This window comes from Trachymyrmex cornetzi, unplaced genomic scaffold, assembly GCF_001594075.2.
Source record: "Trachymyrmex cornetzi isolate Tcor2-1 unplaced genomic scaffold, Tcor1.1 scaffold1002, whole genome shotgun sequence".
In the NCBI taxonomy this organism is placed as follows: Eukaryota; Metazoa; Arthropoda; class Insecta; order Hymenoptera; family Formicidae; genus Trachymyrmex; species Trachymyrmex cornetzi.
This window is the reverse complement of record NW_017295547.1, coordinates 302523-325240: the sequence shown is the minus strand read 5'-3', so window position 1 is coordinate 325240 and position 22718 is coordinate 302523. Positions and strand designations below refer to the sequence as shown.

The 22718-nt window shown below is 32.7% G+C and overlaps 4 protein-coding genes across 9 annotated transcripts in view; 1 reads left to right on the top strand and 3 right to left on the bottom strand.

Moving 5' to 3' along the window:
• The window catches only part of form3 (FH2 domain-containing protein formin 3), a 43173-nt gene extending 34535 nt beyond the window's left edge, over nucleotides 1–8638 (bottom strand). For 5 of the 6 annotated variants that reach the window (XM_018522949.1, XM_018522971.1, XM_018522963.1 and 2 more), the window contains exon 1: nucleotides 1172–1417. In XM_018522949.1, coding sequence (XP_018378451.1) covers nucleotides 1172–1252 — 81 coding nt within the window. In that variant the 5' untranslated portion in view covers nucleotides 1253–1417. Of the gene's footprint in view, nucleotides 1–1171; nucleotides 1418–7873 lie in introns of those variants that run through there. The other variant, XM_018522987.1, reaches the window with a different exon arrangement.
• A 1283-nt stretch (nucleotides 8639–9921) lies between these two features.
• Cdk8 (cyclin-dependent kinase 8) lies at nucleotides 9922–13754 on the bottom strand. Its single transcript, XM_018523007.1, has 11 exons — nucleotides 13556–13754; nucleotides 12317–12419; nucleotides 12120–12230; nucleotides 11888–12028; nucleotides 11620–11809; nucleotides 11428–11542; nucleotides 11260–11358; nucleotides 11106–11178; nucleotides 10945–11042; nucleotides 10773–10878; nucleotides 9922–10438 (listed from the first exon to the last, which is right to left on the bottom strand). The coding sequence occupies exons 1-11, from the start codon at nucleotides 13684–13686 to the stop codon at nucleotides 10241–10243; spliced, it is 1365 nt and encodes a 454-aa protein (XP_018378509.1). The 5' UTR covers nucleotides 13687–13754; the 3' UTR covers nucleotides 9922–10240.
• Nucleotides 13755–14681: 927 nt separating this feature from the next.
• Nucleotides 14682–22718, top strand: part of RecQ4 (RecQ4 helicase) — a 20480-nt gene continuing 12443 nt past the window's right edge. Inside the window, exon 1 of the mRNA XM_018501949.1 lies at nucleotides 14682–14806. The gene's annotated coding sequence lies outside the window, so the exon portion shown is untranslated. The remainder of the gene's footprint in view (nucleotides 14807–22718) is intronic.
• Nucleotides 16311–22718, bottom strand: part of LOC108757513 (kelch repeat and BTB domain-containing protein 12) — a 9648-nt gene continuing 3240 nt past the window's right edge. Inside the window, exons 2-8 of the mRNA XM_018501956.1 lie at nucleotides 20308–20697; nucleotides 18409–18628; nucleotides 18222–18330; nucleotides 18017–18138; nucleotides 17528–17653; nucleotides 16792–16926; nucleotides 16311–16705 (exon numbers count right to left, since the gene is read on the bottom strand). Of these exons, the coding sequence (XP_018357458.1) occupies nucleotides 16338–16705; nucleotides 16792–16926; nucleotides 17528–17653; nucleotides 18017–18138; nucleotides 18222–18330; nucleotides 18409–18628; nucleotides 20308–20697 (1470 nt within the window). The 3' untranslated portion in view covers nucleotides 16311–16337. The remainder of the gene's footprint in view (nucleotides 16706–16791; nucleotides 16927–17527; nucleotides 17654–18016; nucleotides 18139–18221; nucleotides 18331–18408; nucleotides 18629–20307; nucleotides 20698–22718) is intronic.

The window sequence follows — 22718 nt, the reverse complement described above, 5'->3', positions numbered from 1 at the left end:
TTTTAATTATTATATTTTAATCATATCAATTTTTTTCAATTGAAAAAAGGCCTTATACAGAATAAAAATAAATTTGGGCTATTAATTAATAATTATATTGACATCAATTTTTGTGCATAAAATTTAATATTTTACATTTTTTGTTTAGACATAAATATTTTAAATAATGAAATATTTCAAAATAGATTTCTTACATTACTTAAATTGTCTTAAATAATAAGAAATAATCCAAAAAATGTTCCTAGGATATAGGATATTATAAGTAGTGACCATAAAACGGTTTATATATATAACGGATAGCTGTTTAAATAATCAATTATTTTTAAGTAACAGTAACTGTTATAACCGTTTACAAAAATAATCGTCTAGCCCATTAAAACGCTTGTCGTAACAGTCAATCAGAAGCAGTATCATTGACGCCTATTGATTGTTACGATAAGTGTTGCGAATGCGTTTTGCAACTAACTAATCTACGGGTCTTTAGATCTGTGAACCTGCAGCAGCCGCTCGTGGACCTCAACACACCTATACATTTTTTATGGTCCTTGGCAGTTGGCTCATGGAAAATAATATCCGAAAAAATAAAACCATATTTTCTGTTTTATGCAAACAAAATAAACATTATGTGACTCATAAGATTTTACCTATTTCTAAAAATAGCCCTTAAATAAGATACACATCATTGTCTTAGAATGTCCAATAAAAAAACATAATGTCACACAGTGATTATTTCTTTTTATTTAATAATGCCAAACAACAAGATAATGATTCACTGTGTATAAATAATAATTAATAATTCACTGTGTTACACTCTGTGTCGTTTGTGTCTTTTACTGGAAAGCATCCTTAGGCAGATGAAACTGAAAAGTTACAATTAACGGTGTATGAATTAAGCGTTATCATCAGATATCATAGCAATTATGGATAACGAAATAAAAAAAACTTTTCTTGAAAAATCCGCGCGCTTCCTACGTAAGGATATCTGGAGAAAAAAAAAGACAGGAGGGAAAGAGAAACTCGTGGCCATTCTTCGGGCATTCGGTACATTAGCGGCGACTTGACAATAACTGCTAATTGTAGGCAACGTAAGAAGGCGCAATCGACCTTCACTTATATATACGTGAGAGCGTATAAACACTGCCGTCATATGTGTAAGTAAAATGACACTCACGGCGGTCGCAGAATGCCATATTGGGCATCGTTGACCTCGTCTCTTCTCGCCTCCTCTTTTCTCCTCTCCTCTCTCTCTCATAGTCCGTTCTGTCTCTCTGAGACACACACCATTACACTCCTCCCCTCCCACGCCTTTCACTCACAAAAAAGGTTTCAGCTGTCGCCAGTGTCGTTCCCTGGCTGCGTCACGCCGAGAGAAGCGTGATCGACGCGATCTCGATTCGATTTATCTCGCGATCCTAGAATCAACGGATGCGGATTCAGCGCAACGAAGCAGATTTTGCAGTTCATATCGGTAAACAGAGAAGAACATAGATTACGGAATGAGAACAAACTTTCCAAAAAATTGTTATTTTCCAGAAAATTTATATACTCGTATTCTTCGGTCAGGTTTTATAAAAGGGGGGAAAAAAGTCGGCTGGCGACATTCTTTTGCGTTACAAATCAATAATTAAGAACCGAGTAGAATGGAAATAGATAAAAGATTGTTAAATAAAACAAAAGATAATTAACATTTTAAAGTTCTTTTTTTCGACTATTCATGCCTTATATTTTACATTCTGCGCCGAATACTATAAATGCCATCTTAGTAAGTCGAACAACCGCAAGCACATAATGAAAATAGAGACTTACCTGTAAAGTTTGGTTTGGATCATTTAGATTTAATTGGGTTAATAGTTGACAGATTTTGAATAGAGAGAGGAATTACAATGAAAGACTAACGTCTAAAATGCTACATATAAAACGCAAAAAATGAGTTTAAACTTTCAAATAGACACGGAATTTTTAGACCATGCCTATATGCCAGCTATTAATACATACTATTTACAAATTTTTTTGTTTATGACAATACATTTGACTTTAGTCTCTGGGTTGTATCAGTGGAGATACTTTTTGTTTGCATTATTTGTCTCTTTATAACGGAAACGTGAATAATTGTTAAGTATCTCTGCTACTATCTGACGCGAAAAAGTTTATTTGGATTAAATTTCATACCTCATTTAATTATTTATTATATTTATTTGTCACAATTTTTTACTTGATTGACTACTGGATATGAATATGCGAGTTGCATCAATTTGGTGAGTGATTATCTGCTTTTCCATTAAAAATATGATGGTCGTTTTTTACAACCTTAATTTTATTATAGCCTTGCTTTATGATAGTTTTCTTATTTCCTTCTGGCCAGTAAACTAGAATGGATCTAAAGAATCTTTTTGGTATGATGGATGGTTAGCACCAAGATTATTGCACTATTTGTAGATCAAGTTAATACGTTCAATTTCCGTTGAAAATGACTTAAAGTAAGTCGAAACATGTACGGAGATATATGTATATTAAAATACTGTTTTATCAGAAATGGACTTTTAAACCTTTTTATTATTACACTTGCACATAAAGTACTGCGCTGACTCTTACTTTCAATCTCGAATAACGGACAAAAATGGATTTGAGGCTCTCAAACCTGTTTTGAATTGAAAGAATAGCAATTACAATATTATGTCTCATAAGCTCGTATATGTATATGAGAAATACAACCTGTAGAAATCAATGCCTTAAACGGTCTAGCTGGATCTTAAGTGCTTGTATGATTCTGTGTGAATTTATATACTACATATGTAATCCTTTAAAATGCGCGACGAAATGATTTTTCGATCTTGAAACGTAAACTCTACCAAACTACCGCAGTACAAATATCACGAGTTAAATTGACCAGCAATTTAACAATTTGATGCTTTTTCGTATCTTAAAACGATCTCAATAATGCTGAGTGACATATAAAAATCTGTAAATAATTAGTTCTTATTGTGAAAAATATTATCTTGGTCGGTAGTCGAACTTAAATCTTTTGCATTCCGCGTGAGCATCCTAAGCCTTTAGACTACCGAGGCAAGTATATAGGAAGGTTATATTTATCGAATTTTACGCTAGGAATTGTAACGAGTTCAATGTAGATGAATTTATTAGATTAGTAGGAAATAAATTACAACGAAATCAAAATTTTTGATGTAAGAGCACAAAAATTTGTTAACACCGATGCTACTGCACCTAGGAAGAAATTTAGAATTCCGAAAATATGGGAGGGAAAAAAGTGAGATGAAATAAGAGAGGTAGTCGTTAGAAGAGATGTGGCGTACAGAAATGCGTTGTACGATGATACGGAGCATAATTGGTTACAGTTTAAAATTGAAAGAAATGTAGTAGTCGAATTAATTAGGGTAAAGAAAAAAAGTATTACGAAAATATTGTATGATAGATAGAAATAGAGAAGATCCCACAATTATGTGGAAAATCTTGAAAGAAGTGAAATAATTGGTTTAAAGAAGGTAAAGAGTACAGATTTTAAAATATTAGATAACATTGAAGGGGGTAATATAGCTAATAAATTTAATGTATTAAATATAGAGTATTAGTAATATAGTAAATTCGATAAATGGGAATATTAAATCTAGTGGTATGTATAACTTGGAAATAGTCACAGTAGAAGAGTCAGAGGTAATTGTTACAGGATTATAAAAAAAGAAAGGTACGGATGAGGGAATAACTAGCGACATATTAAAAGTAGCATTTTATGTAATAAAAGACAAGTTTGTTAATACAATAAATAGTTCCTCAAGGGATGGTTACTGCAGAAAGGTGGAAAACACCTATATAACAATACCGATTCCAAAAATAGAAAAAACTAAAAAAGCAAATAAATACTGGCCTATTAATGTACTACCAATATTTGAGAAATATTTTAGATAGCTGTAAAAAGGCGCAAATTGAAGATTTTTGAAAAACAACAATTTTATAACAAAATACTAATTGAGTTTTAGAAGACAGTACTCATGCGAGACAGCGATCCAAACCATTATAAATGAGTGGAAAGTGATAGTTAGTGAACGAAAAATAGTAGGGATAATTTTTATAGATCTTAAACGAGCATTTGAAACAATAAATAGGGAAAGATTATTAGGAAAATTATATCAGTATGGAATTAGAGGTATGATTTTAGAATAGTTAAAGTCATATCTAGAAAATAGAACAGAACACGTCCGATTCAACAATAAATGTTCAAAGTTATTCAGGTTCACAGAGTATGGAATACCACAGGAATCTGTTTTAGGTCCATATTGTTATTTATAACTTATATGCATAAATAGTATAATCAAAATTTGTCCAGAAGAATCCAATATAAAAATATTTGCAGACGATACGCTAATATACGTAACTGGAGAGAGTAATACGGAATTAGAGAATAAAATGAACATGGTATTTAGCATAGTAAAAGGATGGATGAACGTAAATAAATTAAAATTAAATGCAGAGAAAACCAAATTTATGATAAGGAAAGAGCTATGAGTGGTAATATTACGTTAAAATGTTTGGATGAAACTGTAATAGAACAGGTTGAAACAATGAAGTACCTAGGAATAATCATTGATGATAGACTTTGGTTTAAAAACCACTGTGGTTACATATGCTAAAGAAAATAGGGAAAAAACGGGTTTTTTCTTAAAAAAAATAGAACAGGTAATTTTATATCGGCTTACACTAGATGTATTCTATATAAGACAATCATAGCAAACTCACTTTGAGTATTGTGCAATGTTGTTGATTGATATGGGAAAAACACAGCTGGGCGAATTGCAGAAGGCGAACTATGAGAATCATATTGCAATATAACAGATACCCCAAAGTAGAACACATACTGCAAGCACTGCAGTTTATGTCCATAAGACACAGGCTTTATTATAATGTGTGTACTCTTATTGACTTTGATTCTAAATGACATGATGCCGGAGCAATTAAGAAATAAGGTAGACACTGTGCGAATTGAGAGCGAAAGACAAGACACACGGCAGACTGGGAATATTGTAAAAAAATTCCGCAAAACAAAAAGTGCAAAAAAGAGTATGTTTTATGAAGGAGTGAAAATGTATAACGCCTTACCGTGTGAAGTAAAGCAGTATGAAAGACTTGAGCCATTTAAAAGAGTATTAAAAGAATATATAATATTTAATGTTACTTAGATTTAAGATTAAGTATGTATTATTCGTATTGTTTTTTAGAATAGCTAAAAAAGCTAATAAAGAATCATTCAATCTCCTTCCTCCCCCCCTCCCCCCCCCCCCCCCCCCCCCTCTCTCTCTCTCTCTCTCTCTCTCGGGTGGAACAGAACATTAAATTTACGACAAAACATTGAACGGAAATTAATATAAGTTAACTTATATTAATAATTATTTTATCGCGATCTCTTAAGCCGCGTCTACAAATTAGTCGATAGTCTACAGTCGGAAGCGGGTCTGATGAATTTTCTACAATAAGCTGTTACCTACTCTTTAAATCTCTTTAAGTCATAAGAAATTGACCAATTGTAGTCGATTATTCTTCTCACATTTGGTTTTGATTGATCAATTTCTTTTGGTTTAAGATTTAAAGCTTAGATAATAGCTTTGATTTAATTTAGAGTATGAAAGTGAAATATAAATATTTTGAATTATAAAATACATATTTTACCTAATAGTATAATAAAATGTATTGAGTATTTCAGGATTTAATCGATTTCTATGTTTATGTATATAAACATATTTTTACGTTATTTCGTGTACGATGGCTTTAATGTGCACAGGGCGCACCGAGCGCATCCAATCGAATTCGCTATTAGTTAAATACTGTATCATTGTATGTTATGTATTATGTTTCAAAGGACAGGATATCTTTATTTTAATACGATATTTTTCATTTATACAGTATAAGTCCCCATTGAAACGAAATTGTGTGAAATATAAAACAGTCACTGCTCACGGATCAAATACAGTGTCTGCATTGTACTAGCGGCATTAAAGTATCGCTTATCGTCCAGTGAAACCACTGTGTGATTATAGCACGGGCATTTAAGTTTTAACGATCTTTTCTAACAAACTATCCTTTCGTCGTGAGAGAGAGAGAGAGAGAGAGAGAGAGAGAGAGAGAGAGAGATATGCGAAAATCCCGGTCGCAAAGGCGCGAGAGACATCACCTGTGTGGCCACTACGGTGAGTAATTGGAAATCGCACACGCGATAGTCGAATCGCCTAGCATATTTCTTCTTTTTTCTATACTTTCCTGTTATTTTTAAGGTTCCTGAATAGTCACCACAGCAATATTGACATCAGAAGCGAGAAATGACACGTTTTTATTACGTGTCACTTATAAATAAGGACAATTTAGATAAAACAAAATAATGAGATTCCTTTAAAAGAATCTTGTAAAAATGGATGAAAACTATGCTCATCCGCCCTGACAATTAGTAAATAATTGTAAAAGTGATAAAAGACACTTGTAAGTAAAAATAAGCTGCGCATGCGCACTGAATAAAAACATTTCATATACCTTTTATCACTCTTTACGATTGTTTACTGTCAAGTGGGATGAGCATAGTTTTCGTATATTTTTATAAATGTTTTAAAGCGATTTCATCATTTCGTTTCATTCAAATTTTCATTTTCAAATGGCATGTAACAAAAATTAATGCGTTATTTCTCGCTTTTGACGATTCAATATGGCTGTGGTGATTATACTCAAGCGCCTCAAGTCCTTTCTATAATTTCGTAAGCATAGTTGTAAGTGATTGTAGTTATAAAAATTGATCAATCACAATCAAATACTCTTTTCATATTCGACTATGAATGCGATCTACTTAATTCATGCTGCAAATGCTTTGAAGCATTCTTTGATTGATCAATCAAGTATTTGTAATATCAAGTAGATAGCACGATGTGATTGGTCAATTCTTACAACTACAATCACTTACAAATATGTTTACACAATCGTAGTTCCAAATACTTATTTATCCTATTTACTTGATATTATGGAGGCTGTATTCAAAAATGAAGAGACGAAATATTCAGCACTGAACAAACGCGGGAAGAATATCAATGTACAATCTCCATTACAGATGTGTCTAGTAAAAATATACTACTATTGAAAATAGTTTACTTCAATTTTCAACAAATTTATCAGAGTTTTATTACTGTTAAAAAAATACCTACATACTTTTCTCCTAAGATATAATACGAGAGACTGATATATATAATAAATACGTTTCATGCTTTCCTTGATTTTCTTGAATATTTCTCATAGGTTCTCAAATCATGAAAACATATATATATATATATATATAGAAGCTTTACAGCGTTTTTTTAGAACAAAATCGAAAAATGTCTTTTAAAGTTTAAGAATTTCATAACAAGATGGTAGTTTTAAAAATTCTAGATATTTTTACTCTTTTGATAATTTTTTATTCACGTGCGATAAATGTCCATATATAACACTAATATTTTAATTAGTTACTTTTAATCTCTGCTTTTAGGATCTATTTTTTGAGATCTATTCGAAATATCCTGCGATTTTTCCAGATTTTCACAATGACTTAGATATTAATATAATAATATAATCAATGAATAAAAGAAACGATCCTACTTCACACATCATACAAATATAAATAAGAGATCTGAGATCCTATAACAGAATCCAGCCACAAGATGGCAAACTTTTGATTAGCCCATCGTTTTTAGAATGAGTTAGAATGAGATAGCAGAATACAAAAACAGGTAGTATATACACTCTTCTTTTTCACTCTTTCATAATGTTTTAACAAAATTACTCGTGGTCAAACTCTGTTATAGGATCTCTACTCTAAATAAAATGAGCGTTAACGATTGGACCGTCTCACCTGCTTTATTCACTCATCGGAGCAACACACGACAACTCAACAGACAGCACATCGCCTGACTCGAGCGGCACGCGCATACGCACTTTTTTTAGTCGAGCGACTCGTGTAAACTGCGTTACAGGAGCCTGCAACGACGACGGTCGACGCGACGTGTTGTATGCAATTGATCGTGCAACTGGCGGCACGACTCGTATTGCGCGCGTGCGCGATAGATCCCCTCTGCCGTTTAATCGACGCCCGGCCCAAGTCCGATCGCTTTCCCTCTCCTTTGCCGTTTGCGTGATCAAGCCCTTCTTTCGTTCCTCGCTTTCGCCCGTGTTATCTTTCCAGTTTCCCGTCTTCGCGACCATCATTGGAGATCTTATATGGAGATCTTTCCAGTAAAGACGCGTATATCACAGGTCTAGTTTCTACCGAAGACAGAGCATGGACTACGCCATTCGTGAGTAAAATTGATTAATAAAAAGAGATAGAGAACAGCCCGACCCGACGGATAATCTCTATCTCTTTCTATTCAATCAATCACAATATGTTAGAATGAAGATTGACCGTTTTTACGCTCTCTCTCTTTCTCTCATTTTTATTGACTACTACTATTTAGATATGAATGGCACAGTTCATGCTCTATAGCCTAGGGCACACATAAAAACGTAAGGCAATTAAAACGTAAACAGTAAGCGAATTAGCTGATCACAATAGAAATCGTAAGGTCAGCAAGAGCTACGTAGACAAAGACTGTGTGTTCCAAAATTTTCTACCAGTACTGAAAATCTATAATTTACGTCACGTGCACTATACATTTTCAGTACTGGCAGTAAATTTTGGAACACAGCCAAAGTTTCTGTAACAATAATCATAAGACTTTTAAGTTGATGAACCAATCAAGATATTGCTTTAGATATATTATATGTAATCTAACAGAAATAGAAATAGCAATACATTTATCTGTAAATCAAATTTCAACTAGTTAAAATTTGCCTTATGGATAAGTTTACTGTTATTTCTATTTCCATTAGATTATGTAGATCTAAAGCAATATTCTGATTGGCTCATCTGCTTAAATTTACGTCTTATGGTTACTGTTATAGAAATTTTGTCTGCGGTAGCCATAAAAAATTCAATGTTGCGCGTGGTCTACAATGGTAGTGGCAGTAGTGGATGAGACTTGTAAGAGTAACAAATTAAACAATCATAGTTACAAGAATGTAAGAAGAACAATCGACCGATTGGTCCATTTCTTACTCTTACAGCTTCATCCATTACTGATACTGACATTGTAGACTATGCATTACGATTTCCTTACTGAGTAGCGATGTAACTTTTTTCTTAGGGCTGAAACATAAAAAATGAAAATCTTTTTGTATATGTGTGTATATATGTACATACATACATAAAAATTTTCACTTTTCACGTTTTCGCTCTAAAGAAAAAATTACATGATCGCTACTCTACTCACGTTTTACTGCCTTATATTTTTGTATGTCCCATAGGGTCCAAAGGGGCCCGCACGCATTTTTCACAATTTTCCACAGTAATCATAAGACATACCGTAAGAGTCAGCTGATGAAAGCTGAAAATTTTTGAAAATTCTTGATTGTGATTGACTAATTCTTACGGTAAGTTTTACGATTACCGATACGGAAAGTGTGTGCGCGACCTCTAAGTCTTTGGTTTCCATTAAAGCATTAATTCACATCTAAGCCCGGATCCTCATACGGACAACAGCGCTTTGACACCGAACGCTGAGTGAAAAACCGGTCGTGGAGGTAAAATTTACTCCCATCAACCGTTTTTCACCAATCAACGTTCGGTGTTAAAGCGCTGTTGTCTGCATGAGGTTGATGCGACGAAGTCTATGGAAATGCGTTTGATTGCGCTCATTTCACTCCCGCTTAGATCCACAAGGTCACTACTTCTAATGAAAACAGCATACTGGAAGTTTATCATGATGTAAGTTGGAATGGATTCCGATTAGAATTATTCTCTTTTCCCTAAAACGCAATAAAAATCTAAGTAATAATTGAATAATTTCGATCGGAATCCATTTCAAATAATTCCATAATACGTACCCTGCACCGAAGTGGAACCGAATTAAAGACTTCGGTAGAAACTAAACTATTGATATAAAACAGAGGATAGATAGCAACGGAAGTAAAAGCGGATATAGGACAAAAAATGTTACGCATGTTGAGCGTCCTTTCCGTACGTACGTACGCACGTACGTACGCATGCGCGCATGCACGAATATATATGGACTAATCGTGACTTCTTATTGACAGAATTAGTGAATTAAATTAAAATGCATTAGAGTGATAGTTTAAGTTTTGGCCTAATTCTGTCTGATCAATTTAATTATGAGTTACAAAATTAGAAACGTTGATGGAAGTTCGACGATTGCGTTGGTTGAGTCGTCGAATAAACCATCCCCGGTTGTTGGTGGGGCATCGTGTGGCTCTGATGCTGATGGAACTCAGGAGCACCATGCGGCCCGTTCAGTCTCACCCGTTTCGCGTTCTGTCCATGATTATGATCGCCGTTACCTTGCTGCTGTTGGGTCTGCTGTTGCTGTTTCACGAATACTCGGATGAGCGACAAGGTTAAAAAAGCGATGTTAAAAAAAATCAGTTCAATCCTCAACTACCATATAACGACGGAGCTTAGACAGCGGCAAAGTGGGCTTCACTCACCTTGCCACTGCAGCGGTCATATGGGGCCGTTTAAACAATTGAAACCATATTTTTCAAAAATGTAGAAGATACATAATTATAAATAGATACTTATTTGGATATTATAAATTATATCTGTACTATAGTTGCGATTATTTTATTATAGTAGTTGCGGCTTAAACCATATAAAGTATATTATATAAGTGTTCTTAATATATGTCGGAAGTAATTACCGTTTGTTGCTGATTTTGCCTCGCTTTGTTTTCAGTCTTTTCTTCAGTATCGTCATCCGTAAGGAATTCTCTCTTAGGATAAGGAATAGGGCACCCAGCAAATATGCTAAAATTTTCATGTTAAATGCAATTGAGACTTAAAAAAATTATAAATATACAAATAGATTTATACTCCTGTGTTGGCAGTGGTTCCTCCTGAAAGTAGGCATCCTGCATTGAATGTTCTGACGTAATACGCTTGTTTGGATCCATCATTAATAGTTTCTGTAACTAAACAATAATATGATAAGATAACATACTACAAAATTTGTATACTTATTTTATACATCATACCAAATTAAATGCCTTGCTATCGGGTTTGATCTTATGCCGGTCCATATATTTAGTAAGTGAACAGTTTGCATAACTAAAAATAAATAAGAATAAAAATATTTAAAAATTTTAAATAAAACATTGATGGAGTTATGTTTTGAACTGACAAACTCACTTGGATCTCTTAAAATCTCTGAGCAATGTAGGATGCTCTGGCATTTTTTTTATATCCTCCCAATCTTTCTCCAGTGGAAATCCCATCACATTGAATATCCTAAAAAGATTATGTCATTCTCCATATCATCCAAAAAATAAATACAAATTATATTTTCAGTATTTTCACCTATCTAGTTGATCATGATGATATGGATTGCTCGTCTTAATGTCTTCTTGTCTACAATGAAATATAGGTTCGGATGTTAAAAGTTCTGCAAATATACAGCCGATAGCCCATATGTCTGTAGTAATAGAATAAAATATTCAATACACAATTTTATACAAATTATAAAAATATACAATATAGATGTAGACAGACCTATAGCTTTTGTGTAATGTCTGGCGCCTAAAAGTAATTCGGGAGCTCTATACCAAAATGTAACTACAACGGGATCTAAATCTGCTAAAGGTTTAAGAGGAGCGTTAAATAATCTAGCAAAGCCCATATCGGCAATTTTTACACGTCCCCGCTCATTTCCTTCACCCATGACTAAGATATTTGCTGGTTTCTGAAATAAAGAAAATTGGTATTTGCAAGTGATAAAAATAGAAAAATGAGAACGTTTAATAACGTCAAAAATAATTACCAAATCTCTATGAAGTACCCAATTGGAATGTAAATAATGAATACCATCTAAAATTTGGTATAATAAGGATTTAACCATGCCTTTGGGTACCATTACTGGTTTTTTATTGGCTTTTGCTGCTCTATGAAATTTAATTATATGCTGCAAATACATATGTAAATATTACTATAAAATATTTGTTGTAATGTGCCTAAAAATATTTTATTTTCAAATTAAAATTATTAACACATACCCATAAATCATGCTCAGCAAAGTCAAATAACAACCAAACTTTACGATCATTATGTGAGAGAAAAACACGAATAAGAGTAATGACATTGACATGCTTCAGTTCCCTGAGTAACTAGAATAGAAGAAAATAAGTGAAATATCCCATTGTGTTTGCAAACAAATGTTTTTGCATCATTTAAAAATAATGAGATAACTCACAGCAATTTCTCGACATGCAGACATCGAAAGTCCTGTACCTTCAATTTGCTTGAGGCCAAAATCTTTTGTATCAGGCCGAGACTTTAGTTCACTATCTGAAACACTATTTCCAACATATTAACATTAAATTTACAGAGAATAGAATATTTCTCAGAACTAAATCATAGTATAATTTTTAACCAATATTTTAATTTGGTTGATATTCAATTGATACATACACAAATATGTAATGAAGTAATAATTATTGTTTAACTTTCAAAAAAAGAAAAGATTACAGATATTTCAAAATAATGTGAGTCTAAATGGTTACATTATTCAGTCAAATCTTAATGTAAGTCCAGATCTATAATGATTTGGTAGTCAGTAATCTTAGGCTACTACAAGTCATAATTAATAAATTCGAGTGATGGGCTCAATTTCTATCTTCTGACTTATTACTAATGGTTTATTGTAGAAAGCCTCTTAGAAATTGGCTGCTGACCAAACCTTATTCACCAATTATTCTTCAGATTCACTTCTGACTCACCAACTACAGATTACTGATTCATTGTAGGCTTAATGCTGATTCTACAATGAATCTGTAGTCGAAAGTCTTAGTCGGTGAATTGGCCAATCAGCGTTAGTCGTACAAGTAGGCTATTGGTCAACTTCATCAATAAGACTTATAACTACCGACTAGCGATTCGCTATGTGCTTTCTATTTGATGACATAAGCGTTGTTTTATCTTTATTACTTATTAAATGCTTTAAAAAATGGAATGAAGCTCGTGTCAACTTGTGTCACTAAATGAAAAGTATCCGTTGTAGAATCAGCATAACATTTTAATTAAAAATTAGCGATCGTATTAAAAATCTCTGCATTAGACAAATTGGGACGAGAGCTAAATCAAGAATTAGATAATAGAACATTAAACGCTAAATGCAAATTTGAAGAGCGAATAAATACACTTTCTCGTATACAAAAAATCTTGAATAGAAAATGATCGATACGAGGCACAGCACATGCTTTTATATGGAAATAAATATGGCTCCAATGTAAATTCAGAGCCCTTTAGGAGAATTAAACGATAGGTTTTTTCATCCGAAATTAATCTGAGGAAGCAGAACGATCTTGTGCATTATGCGTTATGCAAGAATCTGTGCTCCCCATCTTATACTGCTAAATGTAAAATATTTTAAACATATGAGAAATCAAGGAAGTTTCGCAAAGTAATCAGAAATTAGGTTAAGAAAACTAACCCTTCTTTCCGACGAGCTTTATATACGTGCCCGTATGTACCTCTTCCAACCTTGCAACCCTCAAACTCAAACAGATCCTCGACCTTCGTGCGGTCTTTTTGCGTCTTCATTTTAAATTCATAATCCATCATGTTTAGCGTTATTAGAACGATTATCAACTATAAACAAACATTTTTTTACGAGTGTGCATACGACAGACTTCCATATATACTACTAGACTCTAGACTGCTAACTCATTCGAAAGAGAGTGACCCCCAACCCAATTTACCCAATCACGAATTTGATGTTGCATTATACACATGGGTCGACAACTGCGCGTGACCGCGTAAAAATTGGTCTGTTTTCTGTAGACAGAAGAATGTATAGGATAAAATGAAATAGAAATATGTCACTAGTACTATAAATGGCTGCCAAGTCACGCAATTGGTTAGATTGCAACAGCGAATCAGAATGCATAACACCGGTTGCACCTCTCTGATAGGATATAGTATATATATATATATATATATATCTCGTGGCCTCGCTGATTGGTTAGGGGCTCCGCACAATAAAAGAAACAGGGAACAGAGAGAGGATTATGCGGGGTCTACAATTTAGAAGTCGTAGCAGTGGTAGGGTCTTAAGTCGTAGAAAATTGACCAATCATAATCGATTATTCTTCTCATATTCTACTGTGATTGGTCAATTTTCTACGACTTAAGACTCTACGACTGCTACGACTTCTATTGTAGACCCCGCTTTACGAGCGGATGTTGCGTCAGCGATCATGAATGGCTGCGTTCAGCAGAGAAAGCAGCTTTGCAACTGTAGTAAAATTCTTCAATATGATAAGTACAGCAGTATTTTTTATAATTGTAAAGATGCAGAAAAGAGTTGTTTGAAACTGTCAATGTACGTAATGCTATTGTATTTTATTAAATGAAAATGTACATGATTTGAAAGTGTCCGAATAAAAAAGGCTTCACAATTAGAAGCACAAATCGGAGAAACATGTGCAGCCTGTACAATTGGTACAGCTAATTGCTTTATTATAAATGGCGTCTAAATTAGTAAGTTATTCTTTTCAGTAGATTCCCTCTCATTGTAAGTTCGACGCCCAAACTATGGCATCCCCACTTTTCCTGCTTGCACGGTATTAAGTAAGTTGAGTCTCTTTAATTGTATCCACCACAACCGAAAAAACGAATTTTTTTGCCGTTGCGGAGTCGTAAAATAAATTACAGAGATTTTACTCCTTTCTATTACTCTGTGGTAAGTACAGATCATACAGATTGCACAGCTTTTATGAATCAAATGTCACGATGTGATGGCTCTAGATGAGCGCCATATTGGACTAAGAAATTGTAAAGCAGGAGACACCATGGTATAAGGATAAGGGTATGCTCACGCCGTGGATACCCACTGCGCAGTCAAAGTGTGACGTCACTCTCGGGGCCAATCAGACCGCCCAAACGAAAACATGGCGGCTCCTGATGCTTGACACGATATTAATGTTCGGTGTTACATACACAATGTCCTGTTCTGTGAAAGGTTGTGGCAATTATTTTCGCAAAACAAAATTGCTTAATGGAAACAGTATAAAATATTGCTGTAGAAAATAGATATAAGAATAAAAGAAAAAAGTTAATGAAATTTATAAATCCTTTTCATAACATTTGTATATACGTGTTATTATTATTGTTGACATTTAACTATCCCCACAAAGGGTAACCTTAGGGCCTGCGCATAAGAGAGGAAATATTAGAAATAGATATTAAATATAAGATGATAAATAAATTAAATATAAGATAATAAATTTCATAATAAATTCTTCTATCTTTATTGAGTTTGTAATGTTTACTTATGTTACATTTTGTTACAGGGTATTCATTAGTTCTTAAATTATTTCAAAACGTATTTTTCCCTGTAAACTTTAAATAAAAATAAAATATCTGACGAGAATGCTGCTAACATAAGTTGGTTGGAAACAGCAGTTTTAAATTTACCGCTTGTTGTGTGACGTCACACTTCGACAATTTTGATTGGTCGCATGCGCGTGAGCATACCCTTATCCTTATACCATGGGAGACACAAATAGACACAGGCCCCCCTCTCTCTCTCTCTCTCTCTCTCTCAAAAAGTTCTCCAAAGCAGAGATTAAATTAATGGACTCAAACTATCTGCATAAAAATTGCAATTATAACAAAACAGAAAGGAAGCTATATTGCTTTTCCCAAAGGACTCGATTCTTGTTATGAAATTAGGAAGAAGAAAAGTCGTACCAGAAAATGTTTGTATATTTGAAAAATGCAAAAATTACATACAAAATTACATACAAAATTACATATAAAAAGCATTTGCATATAGTAATACAAAGCTTATACAATTATCATTCAGCATTTCATAATGAATTAAATGATACGATAATCGGTAGAGAACATCACGTATGTATCAAAAGCGAATAAAAATATTTAACATATTTCTGAAACGTGTAGATATATTATCCATTTCTTTACGATGTTTCAAATATTTCTTTCATATTCTACTGAAGTTTATATAGGTCTCTTTCTTTCTCTCTCCCCCCCCCCCTCCTCTCTCAAATATATTGAATCACTAAGGGCCATTTTCACCAAACTCAGTTAACTTAACCAGCAATTGTAAAATGTTAACTTAACTAGTAATTGTAAGATGTGATAGAACTATTTCTATCTCTTTCTATTCCATTACAGTTACTAGGCTGATTAAGTAAATCGACGATGGTGAAAGTGGCCCTAAATATTCAATCAATGAAAATATACATACATTAAATATGATTCAAGTTTGTTGTGTGTAAGTGAGCTGGATGAGTTAAATCAAAAAATTTTCTGGGTGAATGAGAAAAAAGCAAAGAACGGAATTTATTTGGATTTCGTATAGGAATATTATGCGAGTGTAATGTATTTATTTTTATAGAAGTGTTCGAATCCATACATACTAGTACAGGCTTGCTTATCGGGAATATTAACATAAAGACACACGCATCACATTTTGTATGCAATACGTATTTACGATTTGAATCGTTTCCATTTTCTTTGAATGCGAGACGTTTGATCGTCTGTGCATGATCACATATTTCCATGTTGCACGTCTCTGTGATAGTTCTTAAAACCATTTTATCTGGATTATTAATATCTGCAAAATATGCCAAGATAAATTTTAAGTTTTTTCACATCTATATATATATATATACATAGTATTAATACATAAATTATATTTACCAATGTAACATGGTAAAGTTTTGAGCGTCAATATTGGTATAAATGGGAATATGGAATAATCCATATTAAAATCCATTATTGTTTCCCATATGTTTTCATCAGGAAAATAGATGTCGGCACACATATAACTGCGGCCTACAAGAGATAGATTTTGAACAGTTTGTTATAAATTTTTTATGGTAAAAAGATAAGAAATTTCTCAGAATACGGAATAGAATAAAGGGCGTAGTATTAAAAGATTCTTCAATTTTAATGAAATATTTTTTTAAGTGAGCCCCTCAAGGACTTTAAGACAAAAATATTATTCTTTTTCAAGATTCTTTCCGAGTAAATGAAATATATATACATTTTAAAGTAATTCAGATAAGGCACATATTGCTCGCACGCGTGCAAGCGACATGAATCTCAATTGAGAACGCATCTAATGCTAGGAGCTTTTACCGCTATGCGGGTAATCCACACGCGTGTGTGCAATATGCAGTCATTAGGTTTGTTTTCTGTGGCTGAACTAATGAACACTTTTGGAACTTAATGAACATAGTGTAACTAGAGTGAGCATTCTCCGAAATTCGAGGAGTAGGGGTAAAACTTAGATAGAAAAGGATGCACATATTGTGGTCGAAGTGCGTTATCTCTCGTGCATGCGCGAAGAAAGATATTTCAATAATAGCAGTGTGTCAGAATACAGTTTAAATCTGCTGCGAATCTCCCAACATTCTGCTAATATTTTACTTACGAGACAGAGTAATGTGATTTGGTAAAGTCCGATATTTATATATTATTAATTTTTCATCAAAAATGTAATGTTCAGGAACTGTAGTAAATTCCCAAGAGTCTATTTTTTTACCTGATGTCCACAAACCTACGTCATTAAAAGAAAAAAGTTTAAGAACATTATGAAAATTCAAAATACATTTGCATCCGACGTCTACATATACATTGTTCAAATTCAAAAGCAAATATTAATAAATAAAATAATATCTTTCATCAATAAAAAAATAATTTTAAAGCTAAATTAAAAAAATAGTAATTGTGAGAAATAACTCTACGATATAATCTGAAAAGTTATACATAATAATCTTTGTTTGAAATTACTAGAGGAAAATCGCCGACGTGTGTCCGACACTAGAGACCCTCTGATAAAAGTCGCGAGACATATACTTTCTTTACATATACTTTCCATATTAATGAAATGCACATTGTGTAGCTGTACAATCAAAATCACCTGTATGAACATCGTAGATATCAATACTTTGTAGTTTTTGTCGATATCGTCCCACACCGCCCACAAGCATTAATTTATTTTTCAAAACCACAGCAACCATATGCCTTCTTTCAACTGGCATACTAAAATATTTCAAGAAATTATTCATTTTGTTTGTTCTTTTACCTTTATCATTTATATTTGATCTTTTCTTTAACATATTTACACTGTTTCAGGAAACCATTTCTTAGATATCAGAGAATAACGCCACACATTTTTGTTAAACCTGCCTGAACCAATACCAAATTCCCCACCACAAAGATATAAATTATATCCTAAAAACTCACATAAAATAATGAATAATTAGAACAATGTCGTTCTATATAAATAAGACAGAAAAAAAAATTATATACCTCTTGCAATAATCTGCATTCCTGTTAATATATGTTTACCAGTGCTACGATCAGTAATATCTTTGGGATATTTAAATGAGGTAAGTTCAAAGAAATCGTTACCATCCCAGCAATTAATAAATTGCTCACTGTTAATAACGTCACTACTTTCACAAGATATAATACTGTGTAAAACTTTTATTTCTTTATTTCTTAAGATATCCATAGGAATTGTGAAATCCTGCAAAAAAAATTTTTTTATTATACATACATGTATGTGGGAGGATCCCGTTTGCCTACAGTTCTAATTGTACACACCACTCATATCAACTGGTGCCTAGTAATTTTTCACTGTTTTGCCAATGAGATTATTTTATTTTTAAATTGGTCAATCAGCGATACATGTGTGCAATATGCGATGTGTGCAATCGGAGCCCTCCCATGTATGTAGTTATAATGTGTTAAGGTGATGCTGTAATCATCTTTTTATCGATAAAAATATTTCTAATTACTATACGTTAGTTTTATCAAATTAAAATTCCTTTTCCAAGATTAAAATACACATGCTTAATCTGGCTCTGATGTATTTTGTATTCAAAGCAAGAAAAAACTAAAAAATTACAGATTTCTGTACCTATTCTTACTTCAAGATTGCGACTAATGCTGTCAATTTATCAAAACATTTATTTCGTAATCTTGTCTCACTAACGCCAGGTACATCAGCATGTATATTTTAATTGTGGGAAAGGAATTTTTATTCTGTGAAACTATTATGCTACGAAGAAATTGGACAGGAAAGCTTATGTACGTTATATGCTCGAAATAAAGGCACAGTCAGATGTAAAATAAGGAAATTAATATATGTGAATCGTTAGAATTGAGTTTAGAAGCCTAAGCAAAGATGTTTTAGTATTCTACGAATTTGTGTATGTATATACACCCAGTTAGTCAAGTCTGCCAAGATAATGCGTTACAATTTGGATGCTACATACTATGTTGGCAGAACTCTGGCAGTGGTCCTGATGGAAAAATTTCGCTGAAATTATTTCACGTTTTAGAATATTTTTCAGCAAAATTACAGCATTTCAAAAAAATTTCAGTTTAATTTCAGCGATTTTCAGCTGAAAAATTCATTTTTAGTAAAATTTTAGAGAAATTTCAGCAACAATTTCAGAAAAATTTTAACAAAATTTTGGAGAGAAATCTTATTTCAATTTCAGCGATTTTTGAGTATGTTAGCCGAAAAAAAAAACGCTTTTTTCACTTTCAGTAAAATTTCAGCAAACTTCCAGCCATTTCGCTGAAATGTTGCGTGAAATAATTTTAGCGAAATTTTCATCAGAGTAGCCGAGCATAATCCGCCGTTTCAGTTGGTATCGGTGTAGAAATGCAAGAGAAAACAAAAACGAGCAATTCAAAAAAATATCAATATAATATATTGATACTTTTTTGAATTGCTCGTTTTTGTTAGTGTGTTAATTTTTTTTTTACGTTCCCTACGAGCGGAGATATCACGATGAAAGATCTGTTTCTTTTTAGCTGAATTTAGCTGAAATGATTGACTGCACACTGCACTAGTTTAGACTAGTAGAGCCTATAGTCCTATTAGAGAAGCGCAAATGGGTTTCGCTTGCTAATTGGCAAATTATAAAATGAAAACGCAATGTTTAGATTTTTTATTATTAAAGAATTATTACACATACAAGTAAAAACCCAAGTGATATGTATTTTTCTATATTTCAACTCAATAAAATTTAATTACAAAGAATTAAAAGAGTAAAAGTATGAACTAAAAAAATTTATTTCAAATAAAATTTGACAGTAAAAAAAACTTAGTGCTGCTATACGGTTAAAAATACAAAATGCATGATATCACGACAAAATTAATTTTTTTTTAAATTATCTTAAAAATATACTTACATGATGACAATTCATCCACTCATATGTGACACGAGATAAATAAGATTCCGTGGATCTTATATTAATGTTCCCAAGTAATTTCAGAAAATTTTCTCTTGACAGTTCATAAATTGAACTGATTGGCAGTTCATCGAAACGATCTAAGCAAACAGCCAAAGAAAGATCTCGTAGCACATTAATATTCAAGTCTTGTGATATTAACCAGATATTAATTACATATTTTGGTGACATATAATATCTTTCAAGTCTGTCAATTACATCTTCTATTAAATTATCTACCGCAAATAGAACGCTTAACTCCAACAGGACCAAGAGGCGATCAAATTCTTCAATACCATAACGTATCGTAGAAGTATCAATTTTGTCATTGTGAATCCAATTAATAAAATCCTACAAAATTTTTTATTTCAGTTACATATAATAAGCAGAGATGGGAATTATTTGAAATAGATGCATTTAAAATGGAAATACAAAATGCAAAATGCCCATTTTGTATTTTGTATTTAAAATATATTTTTTCAAAAACTACTTTACATTTCCATTTAAATGGTATTTAATATCCATTTTCTATTTAAAATACAATTAGGTTTAAAAATATTTAGGTTGGCATTAATAGTTATCTGCTTTAAGATATCTTTAAGAGTTATTTAAGAAAAATCTTCAAAATATTTTACAAAGAACACGGAAAGATATCTCAAAAAATTGCCTTATACATCGATTTTATCTATAAGTCTGTTTTTTATTGCTGCACTTTCTGAACTGGTACACACAGTATAAGATGAAGTGAAATAAACGTATATTTGTTTCACTTCAACTTATTGCACCGGTTCAGAGTGCAGCAATAAAAAACAGACCTCATTTATTCAGCAATATTTAGAAATTAATGTCTCATTGCCTATTGCAAAAATTGCAAAATCGTTGAGGACTTTTCGACTTAGTTTTTTTATTAAGCATAGCACTGTATGATTAGTGGGCGTTATTTCAGTTACACCCTGTATAAATCTCTTGTTCATATATATATTATATAAAAAGTTATAGTAAAGAATATTAAAAAAAAAGAATTAAAATATAAAGGTAAATTGAACATGCAAAATAAATATATAGAATATTTTAAAAACCGTTTTTAAAAATCCATTTTTAAAACACCATCTGAAAAAACCATTTAAAAAATGTTTATTTTATATTTTCTATTGTAAATAGGTGTCTAAAACCCATTTTGTATTTTATATTTCCAAATGGAAAGATTACAGCAATTTTACATTTTCTATTTCAAATAGATTCGAGCAGCCATTTTGTCCATCTCTACAATAAAACGATTCATATTTATAAAACATGATGTAATTTCGACGATATTGTTTAGCATATACAAACAAAAATCGATAAAAGAAACATCAATTGACGCGTTTCTTCGTAAAATAAATGAATCTGGCAGAAAAAATGGTCGCATGCGCATGGCATAGGCATTTTTTGCAATATTTTAGAGGTGCATTCCGAGTTACGCACGAAGTGCATGATGCATCATTTGTCTTTATTGTTAATCAATTAATATAAAGGATAAAACGATACATCATACGCTTCACTCGCGCGTAACTCGGAACGCATCCTAGGTATTTATCCGCTTTAAGGTGGTTCTTTGGCATTGTAAATCGAGTTACCATAGAAATGTCTAATTTTTTTATACAGTGATGGGAGAAAGTTCGGCAACGGTCAAATATTTTGGAAAATAATGCTTATGGAAAAAAATGTTCAATACAAAAGTTTTAGTATATCAAGTGGTCTATTATATGGTTATGTTGAAATGACCTTCATGTGACCTTGAAGGACACCGTGAAGGTCAACTTTGAAATCTTAAATGGAAACACCTATTTTCTTTTACATATCCTTAAAGCTGGTGTCAAGACGTTTCCGAAACACTGGTTACAAACCCTTTTTGCTTGAGATCTTCCTGAGTTACGAACCTTTAAAGTTTAAGTATCGCCGGCGCGTTATCTAAGGTATACTGTGTGGAGGTGGCACGGTCGGATATCCACCTCATCGAGATGCTTGATCAAAGTGAGTCTTGTGCGCGCGCGTTTGTGTGTGTGTGTGTGTGCGCGCGCGCGCGCATACCTTAGATAAGGGAGGGGTATAGTTAATTCGCGGTCAAAAGAAGGCATGTTTTTATGAATTTTTTTAGGCGTTCTGGTTAGTGCCAGTGTATTGAAATAAAATTATAATAATAAAACTACATCTCAAGAATATTCAGTAAAAATTTGGACGCAAAAAATTAAAAACTGCAAATGGCACGCGATCGACGGAGGCGCCTCGAAAAAAAGACAAAGTCCTGCGGTGCGCAACATTTCTCGGTACTGAATCATCTGAAATCAAAAAACCAAAACTTTTTAGTTGGTTTATGAGTTTCTTGAGGTAAC

Excerpts from the sequence above, each read along its gene's own strand:
- Cdk8 (XM_018523007.1), bottom strand. The coding sequence starts at position 13,686 with ATGATGGATTATGAATTTAAAATGAAGACGCAAAAAGACCGCACGAAG. Across the intron at positions 11,359-11,427 it reads CATCATGATCAACTAGATAG|GATATTCAATGTGATGGGAT; the intron begins GTGAAAATACTG and ends TAATCTTTTTAG. Across the intron at positions 10,439-10,772 it reads GGCAAAATCAGCAACAAACG|CAACAGCAGACCCAACAGCA; the intron begins GTAATTACTTCC and ends TTCGTGAAACAG.